Source organism: Protopterus annectens, chromosome 8.part0, assembly GCF_019279795.1.
Source record: "Protopterus annectens isolate FY-2018-M chromosome 8.part0, PAN1.0, whole genome shotgun sequence".
Lineage (NCBI taxonomy): Eukaryota > Metazoa > Chordata > Ceratodontiformes > Protopteridae > Protopterus > Protopterus annectens.
Genome location: NC_056741.1, coordinates 1,220,607,830 through 1,220,632,143, shown reverse-complemented (window position 1 = coordinate 1,220,632,143; position 24,314 = coordinate 1,220,607,830). Strand labels below are relative to the sequence as shown.

The 24,314-nt window shown below is 39.7% G+C and overlaps 1 protein-coding gene across 1 annotated transcript in view; it reads right to left on the bottom strand.

Annotated features, from left to right (window-relative positions):
• LOC122808441 (scavenger receptor cysteine-rich type 1 protein M130-like) overlaps window positions 1–24,314 on the bottom strand; it is a gene marked incomplete in the record, with an annotated part of 758,816 nt that overhangs the window by 558,706 nt on the left and 175,796 nt on the right. Inside the window, 1 exon segment of the mRNA XM_044079404.1 lies at window positions 22,000–22,317. Within this exon segment, the coding sequence (XP_043935339.1) occupies window positions 22,000–22,317 (318 nt within the window).

Below are 24,314 nucleotides of genomic sequence, written 5' to 3'. Positions count from 1 at the left end.
CTGGCACTGCACTTCATCATAAGGGGGATGCTGTACTCCAGAGTATGTTGTCATTCAGATGAGATGTCAACTGAGGCCCCATTTACCTGAGTTGGTGGTAGCTCTGGTGGATGTAAAAGATCTCATAGAACTTATTAAAACAAATAGGATAAGCTGGTTGGTATCCTTGCCAAATTTCTCCTCGTCAATATGAATACCATCTTGGGACTCCCCAGAAAACAGGCCATTGCCTTGGTGGAACTAACCTGGTCAACAAAGTGTTAATAAACAAATAAAATAAAATAAAAGATACTGCCTCCACAGACTTTCAAGGGAACAAAGTTACCTTTCCCTCTGTTTTGAACCCGTACAGTTATTACTGATCTTCAATGCTGGTGCCAGATGGCAAGGTATTTGCAATAATCCCTTCTGGTGGTGTCAACTGAGATTTACACTAGTGATATGGTTTCTCTTTTACATGGGTTATTGCAGGTACACATTTTTTAAAATACTTTATTTCCTTACAGTTTCATTTAAATTGTTACTAGATAGTTAAAATACTTAATTTAGTATTCATACTGGATGACCACATTAATACTGCAAACGGATGAATAGCAAATTGCTGTAGTTGAGATTGCTACCAACACATTTCATTTTCAAAAATCTCCGACTTTTAATGGATAGTCTGTTAATATGGTGTGGACAATCACAGCCTTCTTTGCTGCTCAGCTTCCTGGTCTTCTACCCCATGAGATTACATAGTATGACATATATGACATTACATGACATCAACCTGAGAATAGCAAGTACTTTTTTTTCATTTTGGACTTGTTCTTAAGAGGTACTGTTTTGGTCATAGCTTGGGAGACTTCCAAGATGGTTGCACATTGATCAAAAGCTTAATTTCAGCTCTCCCAGTGTGAGGTGGAGGCAGGGTACTAGGCTGTGCTGTGACTCCCGCATGTTCATTGGTCAGAACTACTGGGGGAGGGCACACAAGAAGAGTTTCCTTACTGAAAAAAAGAAACTGAGACATAAGAACAAAGAACTCTGCCACTTTTAGTAATTTCACTTACTGGCTAGTACATAAGTGAGCCATCAAGCAGAAGGGGCACTGCTTTTCATTCTTCTGATTATAAAGCACATGGAAATACTTTGAAAGTGAAACCTTTTCCAATGTTCCAAATTAAAATGTTAAAGAACCAGACAATAGCACAGGAGCTGACTAGAAAGAATCAAGAGAACCTTGGAACCCAGAGTCTGGAGTTGGGAGATGTAGACGAATAGGGAGAAGACCAGCAACACAGAAATTAGTGACACTAAATGTGAGAATATATTGCATCAATTGCATTTGTGAAATATGGCTATACAAGAAAAAAATTAAAAGAATGGACTTTTGTTGCTTTTGTTAAACTTTTGAGCAACTGAAATGCTTTTGCACCACTTCATGTCATTAATGTTTGGAAGGACACTGAGGGGAAGAGAAGAGGAAGGGAAAAGTAAGTAAGCAAAACAATTTCTGTTCTTAACAGTATTTCTATAAAACCTTTCATGATATAAATTATATGTTATATAGTAAAACATTTTTGGATATTGTTGTATGTGATAAATTACTAAATACATGCTTTTTTTCTTTCTTTCTTTCTTTGTTCTTAGTATTAAGAAATTTAGACATTACAGCTGAAGAAGAGAAAAATATTGTGCAAAGGCATGTTTAAGTTAACAGGCTATAATCTTGGGTTGTTGAGGTGGGAGATAGGCTATGAAAGAACTCAGGTCATAACATATACAGAGTTGATATGTTTTCTCTTACCTTTGCATAGATGGATGTCTGGATTAAGACAGTTGGCTTAATTTAATAAGTTTTAAGAGGAAACAAGTAAATAAGAGAACATTGAATGTAATGAAAAGTTTTCTTTTGGCAATAAATTTTCAGCATAATTTTAGAAGCCTGCAGCTGTGAGCTACATTTTTTCTTATATTTCCATGGAAAAAAAAGCTGATTATAGGGCAATAAAAAGCCAGAACATTGGTTTCTTTGAGGCTAAAAGTTAATGTTTATTGAAAGCATGCATGCTGTTTTTCACATCTGGGAATAAAGATAAAACATGAATAAATAGCAATTAGTGGAAGTAGGAGCACAGGCAGTAACATGCATCTTAACATGAATAATCTTAACTTTAGGTCAGATAATGCCAGTGTGTGCAGTTGTCTTTGTGGGACAGTTGCTCCTATTAGGAGGGTTAAACATTATTTGAAGATGTACATAGTTTTCTGTGTTTGTGTTAAGTTAATAGGTTCTCTGGGTTTCTAAGGTGTGTTTGTTTAGGGGTTTTTCATTAAAAAAAATGTCTTGTAAAATGTGGCAAAGGATAAAAAGGAGAGGACAAGAGGCAACTGTATAAAAGAACAACTTGTCAAACATTAGTGTGTGCATGTAACACAAATTCTGGAAACAAACATCTAACATACCCGTCATCAAACCTCTCAACTGTCCCTGATTTTCAGGGATGGTCTGTCTCTCTTAATTCCTCTTAAAACTGGTGACTGTTGGAGAAAAGGTGATGTATTGCACTTAATAAATAATAATAGCAATTACTATTATAGACGTCTTTTAGTTCAAAGAATGTATATTAATTCACATTCTGTCAATGCCGTAAGTTAACAGTAATAATATTTCAAATGTGTCCCTGATTACGTCTGTATTTGTCCCTGATTCTGTTGAGATTTGTCACTGATTGGTTGAGAGCTATGCCCGTCATATACAATAGGTGGGACTAATACTCTCATCATAATGGCTACACTTTCCATATTATCTTGGAAGGTGAATGGTCTCACAGGTATAGACAGAAAGGAAAGAGTATTGCATTATATTAAGAAATGCAGAGTACAAATAGCAATGCTGCAAGAGATGCATTTGGAAAGAAATGAGCATGTGAATTTGATAACAAAATGATTTCAGAATTAATATTTAGCAGAGTATCGGGGACAAAGGAAAAGAGGAGTAGTTACACTAATTGCTAGAGGACCTCTAATAGTGATAGAAGAGGGGGAAATGTTAAGAGTGGTAGATTTGTGGTAGTAAGGGGCTACTGGCAAGACAAGATAATTACTTTGGCATTTATTTATATTCCACTGAAAACTGCTATTAAGGAGCTTAAACAAACTGGAGAAATAATCAGCTTTCAGCAGGGAATGTTATTTATAAGTGGGGACAGGCATTTATTTTGCAACAGTGAATATGTATCTAGAGGGCTAGAAGGGAAAATATAACAAATTAGGGTATATTTCTGAAGGAATTTCTGAAAATATTTGGTATGAAAGACATGAAATCAGTAGTAGGAACTAAGAGAATTTGCATATTCCCCAAGGAAAAATAGTTCTGTTAGACTAGACAGAAATTATGTTTCACAGGAAAATGTGCATTGAATTGAGAGCTTTGACACACATCCAATAACTACTTCAGATCATGTGCCAATAATAACTAAGAGAAGTATAATGAAGCAAAAATGAGACATTAGCACTTTTTAACCTATCTGTTAAAAGAGAGGAATTTAAGGAAAGAGTAGAGAAAATTATTCAGGAGTTATAAGGGAAGATAGAAAGATCTTCTGAACTTATAGCTAGTGAGTGGGTTAAAACGAAAATGGACTTTAAAAAAGGTAGACATAAAAGAAAAAGAGATATGGTTAAGAAGTGATGAGAATTATTTAGAGGGACTGACAAATGTTAAAGTATTGTAGAATAAGGAGAATCTCACAGAATAGGAAGAGGCACAAATGCAGAGTGCTAAAGACATAATATGGGAGTACCTGGATAATATGCATGAGTTTATAAATATTGCTGTTAAAAAAACAGTTTTTGATAATAACTCCAGAGCACAAAACCTTTTAGCAATACAACTTAGGCAAAACAGTAAAAAGGGTTGTTGCCAAACCTAGGGAGCCTATAAAAGAAAAAAAGAGATCCAATAGCGATATTAGAGATATTTTGGAAACTTTATGAAAATCTGCATAAAGAAGAAAAATGTGGAAATCAAGAAAACACCCAAATGGAAATATTTATACAAGACTTAAATATGCCAAGGTTAGAGGTAGATGAGGCTCAAGAATTAACAGTTAAGACAGGAGGAGATGAGGTAAAAATGGTGATGTATAACCAATCTGCAGGAAAGTCTCCCAGAATAGATGGTATTCCAGTGTAAGTTTAGAAGCTAGGAGGGAAGAAAGTGATGAAGATCTGGAAGGTTTTATTTAACAGCATTTCAAAAGCAGGGGAAGCACCAACGTCCTGTAAAAAAGCTGTAGTGACTGTAATATATAAAGACGGTAAAGACCCATCAGATCCAGCTTTACATGAGCCCATTTCAATTTTAAACCATGATTATCAAGTGTTTCTGTCTATAATGGCTTAATGAATGTCAAAGTTGTTGCCACAATTAATAGACATAGATCATTTTTGTGGTGAGGAGGCAAACATTTGAAAACATTAATAGAACAATGATGATCAAGAGGGAAGCAGAATGTAAGAAAATACCACTATTGTCAGTCAGAGAAAACATTCAGCAGAGTAAGCTGAAATTTTATAAGTGGGGCAATGAAAGCATTTGCATTCCCTGATACAATAATAACATTAATTAGGAGGATATAGGAAAGATTGGAGACAAAAATCAAAATGGGAGGGATTCTCATTGATAACTACATTGTAGCAAGCAGTCTGCAACAGTTTAAAAGTAAAAAAAAGGAAAATCTCTTTTTTTTAACTAAAACCTGAGCACTGTACCACTCCGTGCAGGCAGGTAAGTGTTTTTTACACTTGCTACAGTTTAGATGAAGAACTCTTTTTTTTTTTTATAAGAAATACAGAAGGAGGGTCATGGACAGACACAGAAATGGGACCGGAATGGCTGTGGTGAGAGGGAGATGCATGCCAGTAGAAGGAATGTCCATTTTCTTTTGTTTTGTTTTTTTACTCTTCAGTGGAAGAGCTCAAGGGGGCATGGATCTAAAGTACAATTGTGTACACTTACCATAAATGTAGATGTTCAAGTGTATTCACTGTTGCAGTCATTACAATTGGGTAATCAGCTTGTAGGTTGCCCTCAGTCGGCCTGATTAACAAAGTCTTGGGTCGTGCGTCAGTTGCTGTCCCTTCTTCCATGATGTCAAGTCGTCAGGGGTATAAAACATGCAGCTGACGCCATTACATCAGTTTTTCTTGCCCCAGATATCAGGTGACCCCCTAATGGGAAGCAATTAAACATAAAAACACAAATGTATACCTCTAACAAAAAAGAAAATACACCAAAAAGGCTTTTAAGCATAGTAAAAGAAAGCAGAGGTATAGCCAAAAGAAATTAGGGGGCAGGAGGGAGGGTAACCAGGACTGCAACAGTGAATACACTCGAACATCTACATTTATGGTAAGTGTACACAGCTGTACTATGTTCTTTGTGTTTCACTGTTGCAGTCATTACATTTGGGTAGATTCCTAAAGCTATGGTTGGGCGGAGGAGTTTAGATAGCATTAGGGCCAGCTATAAGGCCCTGTAAGACTGCAGTGGCAAAGCCAGCTCTGGATTTAGAGAAAAATAAGTTGTCTGTGTACAGCTAAGGAATGCAGTATCCATTCCACTTTGTTCTGTGGATTGGGAAAGAAGGTTGGCAAATGAATGGACTGATTAAGGGCCACACTGGATACCACCTTGGGCATGAAGAATGGATTGGTTCTGAGTGACACCCTGTCCGCATGAAAGATGATGAAAGGCTCCACTGCCATAAGGGCCTGTAATTCAGATACCCCTCTAGCTGATGTGTTTGCTAAAAGGAAAGCTGTTTTCCAAGAAAGAAATTTTAAGTCTGCAGTAGCAGCTGGCTCGAAAGGAGGTAGAGTGAGTTTCTCCAATACAAAGTTAAGGTCCCAGGCTGGGGTTGGAGCTCTCCTGGGTGGTCTCAAAGTTTTGGACCCTCTGAGGAACTGCTTGAGCAGTGGATGAGAGAAGAGGGGAGGTTCTGTGTTATAATGAGCTGAAATGACTGAGGCGTGGATTTTAATGGAGGAAAAAGACAGGCCCTTGTGAAGCATCTCAGTTAAGTATTGTAAAATCTCAGGTAAATTGGGCACTGCTGTGTTCATCCCTTGATATTGGTTCCAGGCACAGAATCTTTTCCATTTTTCAGCATAAGACTTTCTAGTACTAGGCCTTCTCCCCTCTAAAATGACATCCATCACAGGTTTGCTGAGGGATTATAAGAGAGAGCTTAAATAATTAGCCAGGCTGCAAGGTTCAGTGGGTGCAGAATCTGGTTCTCCTGCTGAGACAGCAGGGAAGGAGTCTGAGCAGGTGCCATGGAGATAATCATGACACACTGCACAGGAGGGGGTACCAGTGTTGGCATGGCCAGTCTGGAGCAATCAAAATCATCCTTGGTTTGTCCTGTTTGACTTTGAGTAGTACTTTGGAGAGCAGAGGCAGTGGGGGAAAGGCATATACTGATAGATTTTTCCAGCTGAAGGACAGAGCATCCACTTTCCAGGCTTACTTGTGGGGAGTCCTTGTGCAAAATGTGTCCAATTGGTAGTTCTGGGGGGAGGCATACAGGTCTATATCTGGGTTCCCCCATTCTCTTGTCAACATGGTGAAAATCCTTGGTTAAAGTTTCCACTCGTGTGGGTCCATGAGATTTCTGCTTAGTCTGTCCGGCAGTGTATTTAATTTTCCTGGCAGGAATTGAGCTTGTAGGTGCACTTGGTAGCTCAAGGCTGTGTTCCACAATGCCATGGCTAGTCTGCAGAGGGGGTAAGAATGTGTACCCCCCCTGCTTGTTTATGTACCACATAACCATGGTGTTGTCCATCATTACCATTAGTCATCCTAGAAGAATGTAGTCCTTGAAGGCTGTCAGAGCATTCCGTACAGCTAACATTTCTTTTTGATTGATATGCAGGTACATTTGACTTGGGTTCCATTTGCCCTGAATGCACTTCCCTGCCAGGTGAGCCCCCCCATGCATACTCTGATGCATCTGTTGTTAGTGTTTGGGTGGAAGGGGGTGGTGTGAAAGGTAGTCCCTTGTTTTGGTTGCAGGCCTCTGCCCACCAAAGGAACTCTTGGCGTAGGCAAGGTATAACAGGAATCATTGCTTCTAGGCTGTGAGACTGTTGACTCCATAGGCTTTTTAGATACCACTATAGTTTCCTCATATGCAGTATTGCATATGGAATTAGAAGAATGCAGGAGGCCATGAACCCCAAGGCTTGCAGTATTTGTCTTGCAGATAGCAGGGTTTTTGTGGCCACTTGTTTGAAGTAGGTTGTCAAATGAATTTGTTTTTCTGGAGTGAGGTAAGCCATCTGGAAAGTTGTATTCAAGCTTGCTCCCAGGATTGTAATTTGTTGACAGGGTACCAGTTGTGATTTCTTTTCATTTATGGTGTACCCCAGACAAGTTAGAACCCTTTTTATAAATGCCAGATGATTCAAAAGTATGTCCTGGCTTTCTGCCTGATTTAGACAATCATCCAGGTATGGGTATATTTGAATACTTCTTTGCCTGCAAAAGGCAACAACTGGAGCTAGACATTTTGTGAATACCCTGGGTGCAGTATATTAGCCAAAGGGCAGTGCAGAGAACTGATAGTGCGTGTAGCCTACTTTGAAGCATAGGTATCTTCTGCAAGATTCCGTGATTGGTATGTGCAGGTATGCTTCTTTTAAATCTAGTGTTGCCAACCAGGCATCTTTGCCTAACATAGGAAGTAATTGGTGAAGAGTCCGCATCTTGAATTTTGGAATCTCCAGAAAGGTGTTTAGAGTAGGCAGATCTAGGATAGGACGCCGTGATTAGTCTTTTCTGGGTACCAGGAAAAGTCTCGAGTAAAAACCTTGTCCCTTTTCCTGTTCTGGTACCAGTTGAATAGCCCCCATGCTTAAGAGAGAAAGTACTTGTTTTGGGGCCTCTGCCCACTGATTTGGGGGTAGGTCCAGCTACCCATTTGGCATTGGCAACGTGTGGAAGTGAAATCTGTATCCCTGTGACACTATATTTAAAACCCATTTGTCCTGGGTAATGATTTCCCAGTTCTCTGCATAAAGAGCAATCTTTCCCCCCCAAAGGGGTAGTCAGAAGATACGTTCTTGTAAATTTTAAAAGGAAGTCATTGAGACAGTTTACCATAGGGGGGAGTCTTATTATTCCCAGTCTTGGAAGCGGAGGTCCCCCACAGCTTAGTTCTGTGAGTCACCTGGGATTGATACCTGGTGTGTTTTTGCTGTGTCTGGGTTTGGCTTGAGAAGACCTGGAAGGGGCTGGAAAGAACCAATTCTTAGTGGGCCAGTGCCTACTAAATCTAAGAGGCTGAACTTGTAGAAAATATTTAACAGTTTGCATAGATTTAGCTTTATCTTCCATCTTTTTAAGAACTTCTTCAGCCTTGTTACCAAACAGGCTGTCCTGATTTAAAGGAGCATCCAACAAATTAGCTTTAACATGATCAGGCAAAGATTGCTCCTTAAGCCAAGCATGCCATCTAAGCACAGACCCAGTAACAGCAGCCCTGCAAGAGGCTTTTAATGAATCAAAACCACATTGCAAAGTATGTTTTCCAACTAGTTCAGCAGAATGCATTAAGTCCTGTAAGTCTCTATTTTTCACACAGTCAGGAATCAACATAATTGTCTGTTTAAGCAGTCCAATAACATGTTGCTGATATTTTAACACATGAAATTGGCAGTTTAAAGCTGTAATGGCCAGGGTTGCTGAAGTGTAAACCTTTTTACCCCATCTATCCAGCGCCCTGGAGTCTCTATCAGAAGGGGTAGGATTTCTAGCAGTAGAAGCCTTAATACCTTTGGGCCCCTGTGAAATAGTCTCTGGATCTGCAATAGGATTTTTGAAAAGGAACTTGTGGGACTCAGGGACCCTGTAGTATCTGTTAGGTTTACTGGGAGCCGGAGGCAGGGAATCAGGGGCCAAACTGGATTCCGAGAAAGCATCATCAACAATATCTAGTACAGGAGGAATAGCCAAAGGCCTATGCTGAGGTAGGAGAAGGAAATCACTAAGCCTCTTTTTTGAATCAGAAAATTCCTGGCTTTCCCAGTGAAAATGTTCCCTTAGAGTATGTAAGGTTTCCCCAAAAGAAAAATCCTCAGGAGGGGAAGCAGAGGGAATAGAATCCTCTGCATCAGAATCCTCATAAGCAGGTATGGACAAATCCAGCTCGTCAGAAGAGTCAGAAAAAATAGAATCCTGATCAGAAGATTCATAATCAAGCTCAACCCTAGGCCTCTTAGAAGGGCGGGGGGGGGGGTTGACTACCCCTGATTAAAGTTATTAGATCTTCAGCCATTTTTATCATTTGTTTTTTAGGCATAGGGGCCTGAGCATGTGGCCTGAGTGTCGGTTTTTAGTCATGGATGGAGATTTAGGCCTTAGTAATGAAGGAGGCGTTGATTTAATATGCAAATCCGTAGGCCTGAATACACCCTCAGAAGCCAGTGCCTGCACAGCGGCTCCGGACCCATCCAAGGTAGAGACATCCACGGGTTCCATAGTTGAAGCATCTTGCGGCATACCAGACTCTGAATGGGTCTCAGTAGAGGCTTGTGAATCAGAAGTAGCGGGTATCAGGGGCTGCGAAAGTGCCTCACTGAGTACCAGCAAACTGGCGACTGGCTTAGGAGAAGTGTCATCGGCAGTTTTGGACCTCGGCAGCCTGTCTCTGTTTTTGCGATTTCAAAATCCCAGTAGTTGGATGGCTAACCGACGACATTTCTGGATAATTAAACTGAGAACCTAAATATGTAGAGGCAAAAATATACCAACGACGGATAGTGCAAATAAAGCACAAAACCGACAGCAAGGTACGTCTTGGTCAGTGCCTAGGCAAGGGGTACAGTACGAATGAAAATCTCTATGAGGTATTTGCTTTCCACAAGTAATGCAATTATTAACTTTTACTGACATCGGTAAGGAGCAAGAAAAAGTTTTCCCAACGGGGTACTTAGCTTTTAGTTGAAGACTTCGGTTCTGAAACTCGAAAACGAAAATTTCAGGAGTCAGCCGACCGGCACTTGCGAACTGCTTCTGCTTTGGGCACCACACAGCAGGAAAGACTGATGTAATGGCATCGGCTGCATGTTTTATACCCCTGATGACCTGACGTCATGGAAGAAGGGACAGTAACTGACGCAGGACCCAAGACTTTGTTAATCAGGCCGACTGAGGGCAACCTGCAAGCAGATTACCCAAATGTAATGACTGCAACAGTGAAACATGAAGAACATCTGTAAAAAGTCAATGGTAGCTTATTACAGTAAATTGTTTTTTTTTACCCTTCAGTGGAAGAGCTGGGGGTGTGGGGATCCAACTGTAGTAAGCCAATGGCTGCAGTCTAGTTATCAGCTTATTACAGGAGAAGGCATATTTCACAGGAAACAAACTCCTAAGGACCTTGTTGTTACACTTTATGTTTTGCCTTGATATCTGAAAAGCAGAGTTTTGTAAAAATGTGAATTGTTTTCTAACAGGCATACTTAATTTTTTTTCCTCAGAGGAATCTGCTTTGCTACAGAACAGTACACGCAGTTCTTGCATAAGGGCATACTACACATGCAATTAGACAACAGAGGATTAATTATCAACATAGTTTGCTCAATTATCACAAGTAACATGCTCAAGCTGCTCCCTTCATCTCTTCTCTAAGCCAGTCTAGTGCCTCTTTTAATGGCTTTAATGATTTAATCCAGAAGATTTGTTCAGATGCTGTATTGGGGGAGTACACAGGAACAGCCTAGTGGCTCTACATTGCCACAAGCACTTGGCCCACTTGTTTCTCTGTGGGAGCAGGAACCAGGCTTCAACTCATTCATTTCTCCATGGTACAAGAGAAATAAGAGCGAGCCATTCTGCAAATCATTGTAGATTATCTTATCTCTTCACACAGCACAATTTCCACTCCAATGAGGACTGTTTCCATGAAGCACATGACTGCTACCACTCATGCCAAGTTACCTGGCTAAGTACCATATTGCTTGCAATGTGAGCATTCTAGGCTTCTTGATGTGAATGACACCTGTACTCTTTCAGGTGCCACCAGTGCAGCAATCCAAGTCTGTGTTAACAACTAACTCCCACCTTTCCCTGCTTGGTCCCTCAAGTACCTATTTTTTTAATTGAGCACATCTTCTAGGGTGCAATGAAAACTTTATCCATTTTTACCAGGGGATAAGGAAACTACTCTGTTTTTTTTTCTTTGCACAATACTCTTTCCCTGAAAGAGTATTTCCTCATGTCCAACCTGAATTCTGAACCTTGTATTTGAAACCCATACCCTCTCCTTTCACAATATCATCCTTTTCTATTCAGTTTCTTTGCACATACTCTAATGCCTTTGTCTTCTAGGGTACAGCTCTAGGCTATAAAGTCTCTCCTGAGATGTTATCTTCCCCCATCTCCTTCACCAACCTTGTTGACTTTTCTGATAGCTTAAGTCCCTACTGTATGATATCCAGAACAGGAAACAGTATTCTAACTAAAAGCACTCCAAGACTATGTAATAAGGAATTATTTCTTATTTATTGCTGCAGTCTATTTCCATTGAGATGAAGACTAGCACCCTTTCGGATTTGACCACTGTTTTCTTACCATGTTCCTGGTGGTCCATACATGCTACTGCAATCAATCCAATGTCTTTTTTCAGTCATTTGCTTTAAAGTGATCCCCATATGATAACCCTTTGACCTATTCCAAGTTTGTTGCTCCCCAAGTGTTGCACATTACATTTATCAGTACTAAACCTCAGTTGTCACTATTTGGCCCTTGTTGCTAATCTCATCCTCAATCCTTCTATTTTCATCTGATGATAGTATTTTGTTTCTGTTCACAAAGAAGTTGCTTTTGTTTATTAAGGGCATTGTTATGTCAAGTTCAAGCATAGTGAAGAACACAGATCCCAGGAGAGATCACTGTAGCAATCCACTGCTTACAGACTTTTCCTTCAACAGCAGCCCCTTAACTGCTGCCTTCATTGCCTTACCACCATCATTTCATCATTTAACCAAACACTCTCACTCCTTTCAATTTGCCTAACTACCTTGTTGAAGCACAGGTATTAAAGTCTAACTTCCTTTTTTGTAGTAGAATAGGATGTTTTGAACAGTGTGAGTAGGCTGGTTTCTTTTGGCTTCAAGATTCAGATGGAAACTGAGGTGTATGACAGAAGAGTTAAGAGTTTTGTCCTCTGGTTTCCTTAGAGGTTTCAGTATAGTAAATAATGACCTTTTTTTATTTTTTAAGGAAGTTGTGTTTCTTTTCAGCATCACAGAAAGTTTGTGTTTAGGAAAATAATGAACTGAGAAGGGCAAATATCAAAGATATATTATTTTGAAGAAAACTGCATTTATTTCCAAATACTAATGTATAAATTTAGAATGAAAGGGAATCTTTGACTATTTACAAAGTTTGCAATTTACTGATTGCCTGGCAGAAATAATGGCTACCAAAAAGTTTTTTGCATTAAATATTTCAAAAATTTCCTATGCTAAAGGCTCATATGAAAAGCTCATTAGCATGACACGTACCAAGTTCAAAATTCTGTCAATGGTATCTCTATTAAGAGGTCTGATGCAAGGCAAAGCCACATAAAGTTGTACATAGGGAATAAAAAGATACATTGATGAGTACCATCACATAAACTAAGGATGCAAAAAGCCATAACTTCATTGTGAATACCTAGTCTGACAGCTCAGAAGGGAATAAGGACATACATTATAGAGACAGGACTAGAAGTCGAGAGAGAAGAGAAAAGGAAGAAATGGAACATCTCTTAAGAGAGAAAGGTGGAAAATGTAGACCATGATAGCTGAAATGAAGCATTATTATTGTTAAATTATTTTAGAAGTGAAACTAGATATAGTGAGAATAGAGCATTTGGTGCTGGCTAAGGCAGACTTAGGGCTGACCTTGGATAGATCAGATCAGGCCCTGCAAAAAGTCTTTCCTAAACAAAGAAAGATAAGCAAGATTCACCAAATTTGGATGGAAGTGCCTCAGTGATCTCAGTGCTTCCACAAAACAAAGAGTCCTGAAAGAACATTAAAATCTAAAGGTGCTCAATGCAAATAAGGCCTGAAATCTTTAGAAAACTCAGGGAAAACTGCGGTTGATATTAACTAACACTTTTAACAAATTTGGAAAGTGGATAATGAGCTAAAATACTGGGCGAGGGCCAAGGAAAGGTATGATTTTCATTCACATCAGCTAGGGAAAGGGACTAAGGAGCCATACAGATAACAAATTTGATTCATGAATCCTACTCTGTTAAGCAACCTTGTTTGAAGCAGAAGTTCACTGAAAGTGGATCTGTCATATGTTGGAGAAATGTAAATACCCAAGTATTCACCACAAAGTCTAAGTATTTTATTGCATTTGAGATGTGACAAGCATATAATCTGGTAATAATAAGGGGTGTGGGAGTGCAGTCCCCACCTGTCAGAGGAAGGAAGATTTACTCCCCAAAATACAGCTTAGTGGTTGCAGTTAAAGATTATCATATTACATTAACTACTTTTAACTACTAGCATGTTGAACAAATTTGTTCATTGAAATAGGATTCAGTGAATTCATTTGATTATGAAATTATGGCATGATTGCGGAAGGAAAGAATTTTGGAATTCCTGGAAACCAGTGGGATACATAACTAATGGTAGCACAGATTCACAATATGAGTGTCATAGCAAATAAATATAATGAAGTTCTTTATGCTAGGTAAGCAGATTCATTGTCTACAAATGGAATGGAGGCATTGACAGCATAAAATTAAAGCAGTACAACACAATATGTTAGTAAGTAAACTATGCAGAATTCACATGATTTTTTTGTTGGTAGTCTTGGCAAAATATTGGCATCACAACAGGAGAGAATTTTTTTTATAGTAACCAGAATCTGGGAAATGGTTACCACTGTAGGGCCACACTGAGAAGTACAGGGGATGAGCCTTTTAAATGTTTATATAAATGACACTGCAGTGGGTCTGAAAGTAAAATAATGACTTTTGTTGATGTCACAATGATATGGAATAGGATGCATACAAAAGCAGATACAGTTGAGAAGAAATGTGACAAGACTGGAGGAATGGTCAAAAATAGAACAGCTTACATTAAAAATAAAAATATGTAGAGAAAAAATAAAACAATTCAAAAGCAGTTTACAACTTTGTATATGTGAATACTGCAATTTTTTAAACTTTTGTAACTGTGTTTTAATACCCAGTGTTGCATTTAGTTTGCATTGCGAAGATCTGTCATTTTTGCAGTGGTAAAATATTATTTTTTATTTCAATTACTGAAGGCTGCAATCACTAATCCAAACATTATAAAAGGGGTTGCTTCATTAATACAATCAGTACTGAGTCCTTTACAGACTACCTTACTGCTGCAATGCTGACATCAAAAATCAAATGCAATAATGGGTTATGCAGGATTAAAAATAAAAATAAATGAAAGCATTCAAAATCTTAGGGGTACAGAATCCAACATACCCCAATATGAGACTAATATAGATTTGAAATAAATGTATGGCTCAAAAACTTAGAAAACATGAGTACATTTCAGCTGAAATATTTTGGAAAATATTAATATGCTACTTAAAATCTGTCATTCAAAATAGAAATGCTAGTAAGTAACCCTAAATCTTTTTTTCTTCAAAGCGCAAACAAATTAAATCATCTAATAAAATTAGCACCATCAGTAACAGAGGATTATGAGTGCGTCTCTGAAAACCAGCTTATTACATGTTCAAGAATGGATGCCAAAAAACTCACTGTGAGGTTGAAGCTCGAGAGGTGAATGTTGGTATCTGTGTGAAAAACACATAATAAAGGGTTATGATCGGAGACCTGATCAGAATTCTTTGTAGTGAATGGAGCTTTATCTGCTTCATTTACCACAAGTTACAAGGGGAAAAATCACTAAGTGTTTCACCAGCTTTCAAAGCCATAAAGCACTTTACGAGCACTGTTAGAAACACAGTGTAAGAGATTCTGATATGTTAGATAAAGTCAGGGACACATTACCAGCACAGACGGCAGGCAGAAACAAATCTGTTTTTGTTCTACCACTGTTTGCTGGCCAGTACTTACAGATTTAACTGCTTAGTGCAAAACCTGATCTTAACAAATGAAACAGGAGGTGCTTGACATTTGTTAAGGTCGGGTCTAACACTATAGAAGCACTTAAATGATTTGGCTTTTTCCAGATATCCGAGCATAATCACCAGGCTCTACACTACAAAGTGTTAACTATAGCCACACTGTCAGCCTTCCCACAGCCCTGAACCCAGTGCATCTCTATCATGTTTTCTATTCATATGGTATAACTTTATACATTTAGAAAGTTGCTAAACAAATTCATTTCATTCAGAGAAAACCCTGCCTGCTGCTTCTGGGCTATTATCCAGATAGTTAAAACTGCTTCACTTACTGTACCCATCATATCCCTTGTAGAATCTTACCTTACTTATGCATGTATAGCTTTCCTGTTATTTGTCATGTGATGCAGATTGCTGTGCAAGTGAGATTGCTGTGCATTGCTTTGGGTTTTGTTGTCCTTTCTCCACCGTTGTGAATCAGAGGTTAGTATGCAAAAGTAAATGGGTGTGGGGGTAAGACCTTCTATGTAAATGGGTAGAAAAGACTTGTCTCACCTGCAAAAATGTATTTTGGGTGAAGTTACAATATGCCGGAAGTAAGAAAGACAGGCTGAGGGAATATGCTGGTGAACGTATTTGACATAAGAAAACATAAAAAAGCGTTAGCTTCTCTGGTCATAGCTGTTTTGTCATAAATGACTGCAGTATCATTCAGATTAGGTCAGGCTAGCCTCTTCTGCCAATGTGAAAAAGTGTAGACCTTAATTTTACCTCTCTATGCTGTTTGAGGGATTTTAGTTCCTTCTGAGTAATGCCTCTTACCTGCTGATACTGTAGTCTGTGATTTCTTTTGATGTATAGGTTGTGTAATTACCATATTGTTTAAGGATATTCTTTATTTGGCTGGAATCTGGATGGGATTATTCGTACCTGGTATTATCATCTATTTCAATGGGGCTCTTTAGCACTGTATCTTAAACAGTTTTAATTCCATTTTCTGGCTGACCAGATTTATATTGAATGTGGGTGTCTGCATGGTGTTGGAGCATAGAAGACTGTATCAGGTGGATTATCATTTTAGGGTTAAGTTCCAGTGTCACGTTGGCTGCTTATCTGGTAGCAGTACTACATGGTTGGTTGTGTGGTAAATGTTTGAATTAATTTGGGTGGATGTTTTGGAGGTTACCTATGGGGGAGTCAGTCAAAGTTTTGGTATTACACTTCTAGCTGTGGTTGTGTGTAAGATCATTAAGGAATTGGTTTCTGGTTCAGCTTATCAGCTTGGGTTACTATAATTTAAGTATGGTTACCTTAGTATGGCATAAGCTCCTGCAGCCAGCCCAGGGCTGGTTGAAATTTTTCGAAACATGCAGCAGATGAGGTAAGTGACAGAGGGGTATTATAACATTTGTTATGGGAGGGGTATATGGCACAATGCCCTTATAATAAATTTGCATTGGGGTGACAGTTGTTAGATTCATTTGCACAAGGCATCTTTGATAACCTCCCTTTTGGTTATAGTTGTTAGCTCATCACTGGATTTGCCAGTTTAGCTTTGTTTCCTACTTTTAGTCAGTGAAGGATGGGCACATCCTTAGTATTTGGGCAGTATTGATTGTAGCAGAACAGGAGCATGGCATACTGGAACCCCCACAGCAACTTAACAGTTTTAGTCACTGTGGCATTTTTATCAGTCAGTGTGATGGGAAGACAAACATCTTGAGGGATAGACATTCTACACCCCCACAGTAGCATACCATCCAAGGATTCAGTGAGTGGTCAGTTTTACCTGGAACTCCGAGTGGTTTTTAGTTGTCATATTTTCCTATCTTTTGTTTTGTTTGCTGTTGTTGTTCACTGTGTTAAGCCTGTCTATTTTTCAGGTTCTGTTACGGTTCAGTCAGTCAAGGGGAGCTGTATTCATCTGTTGCAGGAGGCTCAAGGCTTGCTATCTGACTTAGAAACAGTGGGAGTAGATGAGCAGGGTCAGAGTTCCAAGAAGTGACTATCACTGAATATGGAAGAGTGTGCAACTGAAGGACCAGCCCTGGCTAAGAAGGCTCGGAAGAAGACCAACAGAGATTCCTCCGGCCACAGGGCCACCTCTTCCTGCCCATCCAAAGTATCAACAGAAGCACAAGGTAACATCTCTGTTAAGTCAGCAGGGCTTAGTATTAATGTTAGGGGTCGATCTACTGAGGATTTATAAATTCTTTGCCGGAAGACAAAAAGATTAGGTTGTTTGACTTAGTCCTAGAAAGAAACGTCAGTGCCTCTGCAGCTGCGGTTTCCTGGGAGGGGGTAGGTACTGATGCTGGACAGATAGCCGATGGTCAACTTACATATGGGGTCTGAGGAGGTCAGTGGTTCAGAAAGGGAGGTCTTACCTCATCCAGATGATTTTCTTCCCCAATTCTTGTGCCCCATGGTTATGCTCAGCCTTTTAGGTTCCAATTCCCTGGGCTCGCACATCATGGCACATGTTCCCACCAAGTGAAAGACAAGTTTATCAAAGGGGAGTTTGTAGATATCTTCAACCTAGTGGACAATGAGGGAATTAAGTGCATCTTGGATGTCAACAACACATCTAACAAGGGCTTGATGGCAGCTTTAGCAGCCATCAGGAAGAAGGCATCAGCCAGGACATCAGTCAGAAACTGAGATACTTGGTCACTGGGTTTTGTGGTGTTTGAGTGTGATCATCGAGAAGGACCCCAGTCAGGCCCTGCCTTTATTAGCTTACTTTGTGACCATAAGGGAAGACTATCATGTCAAAGGGGGTTATGTTTGGTTGAATTATGATCAGCATTTTAGGAACCCAAAAGCTCTTAAGAAGTCCCTGAGGTGGGAGTTGAGGTATCCTGACATATGGCTCAGTGCAATGATGGTCAAGCAGGCAACTGAGGGTATGGATGGAGGGGTGGGTAATGCAAAGGAAACAAAGTTGTGCTGGGCCTTTAGCATGATAAATACATTTGGCCTGCTTGCAAGTACAGCCACTTGTTTTCAGGTTGTGGGAAAGGTCACCACACTTCCAGGTTCTGGAGGTTAGTTGCTAGGGATAGGCCTGTTTTTTTCCCACTTCTTGAGCAGAAGTAGAGATTGGGGGAGTGTAACATCTCCTTCAGGGTAAGCCACCTTTTCGTCGAAACAGGGAGGTTTTGGCAGGGGACTTGAGCATACCACAGCAAATTAATTTCCTCATTTGCCTAGATAGATTGACCTGCTTATTGTCAGGTTATCCAAATCAGAAGGCAGCAACCACTCTTCATGAGGGCTTTTCCAAGGTCTATTCTATTCATTCTATAGCTCTTTTAGATTCTAAGTTAGTTAATAATCTGTCATCCATCAAGGGATATGAACAAATTGTTGCCATACTGATAGAGAAAGAGTGAGCAGCTGGTAAGATAATTGGTCCCTTTTCCACCCGCTTGGCATCCTTTTAAAATTTCCCCCATTTGTCTGGTTCCCAAGAAACAAGAAGGTGAATTCAGGTTAATTCATCATCTGTCCAAACTGGCAGGGGATTCAGTCAATGACTTTATTGATAGCAACATGACCAAGGTACGCTACTCCTCTTTGGACCAGGCAGCAGAGGGCATTATGGCTACTCTAATCCCTGGCTCTGCAAGATGGATATACAATCCACTTTCTGTCTTCTCCCTGTGAGCCAAGAAGACTGGCCTTATTTAGGTTTCCAATTCGATGATAAAATATTTCTTCACACTGCAATGTCTATATGGTGTGCTGTGGCTTGTGCTACATTTGAACTAATTAGCACAGCTGTACATTGGTCCTGGCAACAGCGAGAACCCCACCAGTCAGCAGTCTACTTCTTAGATGATTTTCTGATAGAGGGGGGAGGGTAAGGATGGTGCTTTAGAGGGTATGCCTATTTTAAAATGGCTTTGTTTTGAGTTAGGAGTACCATTGACCAGCAACAAATCAGAAAGACCGAGCGCAGTCTTAAACTTTTTGGGTTTGGAAGTCGATACCATTGATAATTCATTCAAGGTGATTTCACCCAAACTTTAACAAGTTCAGCAATTACTTTGGATATTTTTTGGGATCCAGTAAAGTTTGTACAGGCTGAATCATGCAGCTACACAGGTTGCTGAACTTGCCAGCAATACTAGGAAGGCATATTCATCGTCCCTTCAGGTTTTCAAGGTCTTGGTCATTGTTGTCTGGTCCCAGGACACATTGGGGGGTACAGCTGCTACTGGAATTTTTAGTGGCCAGGATCACCACAGGCAGTTTTCCCAAAGCTCTCAGAGTGCACCTTGCATCTTTGGGTTGGCTGGATTGTTTTTTGAGCCTTCAGGAAGTGTCCAGCCACTGGGTTATTGGGAGTGTACTCAACGGCACTGAGAATATTTAAGGACTTTCCTGGGATTTCAGAAAGCCCATTGGGATACAAGTCCTTCTCATTGTTATTCAATGTCTCTATAAGATGCTGGGTGATTTTCATATGTTAGCAGCTTTGTTTATGTCTTTTTATGAGGGCCTTCTGTGCCAATGAAGTACTCCTTTATGTTTGCTAGGAGGACCTTCTCATCCACAGTGATTTTATCCTGAAATGGGTAAAGAAATCTAAGACAAATCAGTCTGGTAAAGGTCAGCAGGTGTGTTTAGACAAGGCCATTGGTCTTGCCATTTGTCAGGTGCACTGGGTCAGATTGCTACATAATCATAATATCACCCCCACAAGGAACAGATCAGGCCTGTTTTTTGTTTTTTTTTTTGTGCGGGCTTTGTGCAGGCATTATAGCCTGGCAGAGATCAATTTATTTCTAAGGCAGGCCATGACAGTACAAGGAATTCATTCACAGGGTTACTGTTTGCATTCCTTCTGGATAGGTCATACCTCTGACTTGACTATTGAAAGGCATTCTGTCAAGGTCATTCAAAGAATGAGAAGGTAGGTGTCTGAGGCCTTTCTGTATTACATCAGGCATTAATTTTTGTTTCTGTTGCAGGGAAAGAGGTAATTTCGCTCTTGGGCCATTATTTCATCAAGAGAGCTACAATCTGAGCCTTGGCACACCCAGCTGTTCATTCAAGTTCTTTGATCTTAGCAGTTGGACAGTTCATTCTTTTGATTTCCCTGGCCTTCACTGGTTTCAGTTCTGGGAAATCTGGCACAAGATTACCATGGAGGAAGGCTTACTCAGAATTATGGTCATTCACCTCTGAGGTAAAAATTTGTCTAGGCCCATAATAAAATCCTGTTGGCCAGAATGCTGTTTGATATGCACTGGTTGTGGCAGCTGTATCTGAGTTTGGTTTTGTTCTGGTCTGCCATCATCCCGAGACTTCACTGGAAAGGCACTAAAAGGTCCATTGCTATTGAGAGAGCCAGGTGTTTCATCAACCATAGAGTTATGTGGGCTTCTAGTCAAATTGGTTTCCATGTGATTCAGCACAGAGATCTTGACAGACTGGATCCTGATATTTCTGATTTGGACAATGTTCATTTGAATAACATGGATTTTGATTTATTTAATTTGGATATTGTTTTTGCTATTAAAATTTTTTTCAAAGGTTAACTTGGTTTTTCCCATGACCCAGATTCCCATTTTTTATGCCGGCTATATAGGGGGAACAGCATGAACATACCAGGTTGGTGGCAGCCTTACAGCTTCACAACCCTTGTTTCCCCCCATTCCTGTTCAGCAGCCTCGGCTCTCCTCAACTTGCACTCAGATTTGACCAGTGGTCACATCAAGGGGTGTGTGACTTGTAAGGATGAGTTAATTGGGTTTGCTACCAGGTCTGAGGTAGCTTGGAATATGCATCTACTTTTTTCTGTAATGGCAGCAGGAGCAAGCTGGGTTTCACCAACCAGCTTGAGTTAATGGTTTTCTGGTTAATAATTATATGTTGCATCTGAATTATTGTGGTATCATTAATGGTGGTCAATGGCTGTTATTTAATAAAAGGTCACAAAGTCAATGTGGTATGGTTTCAGCTCAGTGGACAACAATGACGTACCCATAACTGCAGGTTGTCCACAAGCATACAAGTCATTAAGGGTGGACATGGTGAGGTGTACCCCCTATTTAAGGGAGTGCTACACCTCTGCTCAGACGATCTGTCAGCAGGCACACTGACCTACCCTCCCAACTCTCATCTTAGGGTTAGGTGGCGGCCTTATGGCTTTGCCCTCTTGTTTCCCCCCTGTTCCTGTTCAACGGCCTCAGCTCTCCTAAAGTTGTACCCAGATTTGGCTGGTGGCCACATCAAGGGGTATGCAGTTTGTAAGTATGAGTTTGTGGGGTTTGCTACCAGGTCCAAGGTAGCTTGGAATACACACCTGTTTTTTTCTGCAGTGGCAGCCGAAACAGGCTGGGTTATGCCAACCAGCTTGAGTTAATGGTTTAATCGTTAATGATTATTTGTTGCATCTGAATTATTGTGGCATCATTAATGGTTGTCAATGGCTGTTATTTAATGAAAGGATCAAAAGTCAGTGTAGTGTGCTTTCTGACTTAGCTCAGTGGATGACTTATGCTGGCTATCACTTGCAAGTTTTCTGTTAACTGCATTGCAAATGTTGAACTGTTTTCCATTCATCTTGACTTGTGGTGTGGAAATAGTCAGAAAGATAGGCTTCAATATATTGTTGGGGCTTCTCTAAATGACTGACAAAGTTATCACCCATAGAAGAATATTTTACAAGCTTATATATATATATATATATATATATATATATATATATATATATATATATATATATGGTGCATGGACATCTTAAATTGCTTACACTTTATGACAGGAAATTCCACAATTAGAATTGAAAGAGTCATCAAAGCCACAAAAAATGAAACATACGTGTTTACTATAAAAAAAAAAAAATTGAGGAGTTTTACCTGAGCAGATAACTTTAGCTGTAGTCTTTGAATGACACTGGTCTTGTTTCAACAATGTTAACAAGCAGTTCCCTAGGAGAGTTTCATTTCCTTTACAGTCTACATTCCCAAACAAGATGTCCTGGATATTTCCATGTCCAAAATGAAGCTCCTTTTGGGGCTTTTCTGCACGTCCGCATTGCAGGTCCCGGCATACAACATCTTTATTTTTATCATTCCAGCTTTGGCCACAGATTGTTCCCCATTTATCTTTGTAAAAAACTTCCACTCTTCCAGCACAGGGACTGCCTCCATCAGCTAATCTTACCTTTAAACTTTCTGCAAGAAAGAAAGAAACAAATTTTTGAGGTTATTTTAATATTTACTTAACCTGCCATGCAGAGAATGAAATGTGTTGTGTTGTATAACACACAGCAAACATTATCATTTTAGAAAGCTATGAAGAAGTGAGCCTTCATAAACCTGCATTAATTTGTATTGTGTCGAGAGCCAGTAATAGGAGTTTTGACAAGGTGTCTGTAATGACTGGATTTGTAAGTATTAAGCAGACATTGTCACATCCTGATGATTCAGTACACAGCTTTAATTAACCAAAGCAAACTGGTGATACTGTATATCATGCACGGCATGGCATATCATTCTTAGCTTAGCTGTGTAGGTCTAACTCATAAGTCACAATTAGGATATAATTTCACCTTGTAGAATCACATTCACTATCTAAGTGTTGAACATCTGTGACAGCAAGCATCACTATCTGAAACAGAATGCTGAATCATTCTAGACTTTTTAGTTCAAACAGTATTTCCACATTAGGTTGTATCTGCAAAATACACATAAAATCAGAAACTTAATTAGGATAATAACATATCCAAGGCAGATGGATCAGAGGTAATGTATGCCTTGTCGATAATGACTCTCAGGCTTTACCACCTTTTTGAAAGAGGGTAAGACCTGTAAATCTCTGGTTTAATTTAAGGGTACTCATCCAATCATCTAATCTAAGTTTGAAAGTGGCAAGAAATCACATTGTTTGATCTGCAGAGGAGTCTTATTTCAGAGCAGGGGGTGAACCTGGGGGATGAACCTGTCTCTCCATTTTCTTTTATTTATCTTCTCATGCTAGTTTAGATCTCTAGTTCTGGTATTGGCTGCACTATATTGCTTACCTAGAAAAAGGTCAAGGATAGCAGGTTCCCTAAGGACACTTTAATAGATTCACATATCTCCCCTCTGAAGTCTGTAAGTCACAGAGTACAGGGATAAGGCTTCCAGTCCCTCAAAGTAACTAAGATTTTTGAGACCAGGGATCATTTTGGAGAGGAATATCTGTGGATTTTCACGTTTTACTTTTTTTTTTCTTTATGTGTGTAGTGTGATACATGCTAAAAGAGTGTATTATATTCAAATTGGCCTGAGCAGGGTAGAATGGTGTAATATAAGGAAGCAATCTCTTCCATGAATTTGGAAGAAATGCCTTTGGTAATTGGTTGCAAAATATATAAAGACCTATAAAGACTTCCTGACTACAGAAGCCAAATGGCAGTGAAACAGTCAAAAGGAGAGGGAATTATCTATCCAGGTGCCCAGACCTCTAGTCACGCTGCCATTTGCTAATGGGTTGCTGTCAAAGCTGTAGGCTGCATTGCTTAGCTGTTTCCCAAAAGGGATAATGCTATGTTTCTTGGCATTTAGTTTAAGTCCCTTTTCTATCAGCAGATATTAACTCATGTTACCTCAACCTAAAAGGTAAATATATCTTCAGTGGACTTGGCAATTGCACCCAGTTGGCAGTCAGCAGCAAATCTGGTCAACCTGAGATCATTGTTAACAGTTCTGAGGTACAAGAAATAAATAGTCAGCAACATGGCACTAAGCACAGAATCCTGGCAGACACCACTGGCCATCTTCTCTGTTTGAAGAGGTATCATCTAGATGGACACCTTCAGTTCTGTCCTTAAGCCAGTTGGCTAACCATCAAAACACATAGATCCTTGTTTAGGACTGTTACCTTACTAACAATTCCTTCATGTGTATGGTGTCAAATGCCTTGACCAAATTAAGATAGACAGTATGTCCACTATCCACCATTTGACTGGCGTTCTTAAAGAACCTGACAATATTTAGTAGACATGATCTAGCCTTTAAGAAGACAAATTACTGTGCATCTTGTGTAAAGAGATTTATGATATCATGATTTATGATATTCTTGCTGTTGAGCTCCACAGCACTACAGATCAGACTCAAAAGGAAAGGGGCATTATTACAGCAGTATGCCAAGATTCGGGAGCATAGCCTGCAGCTACGTTTAAGTTAAA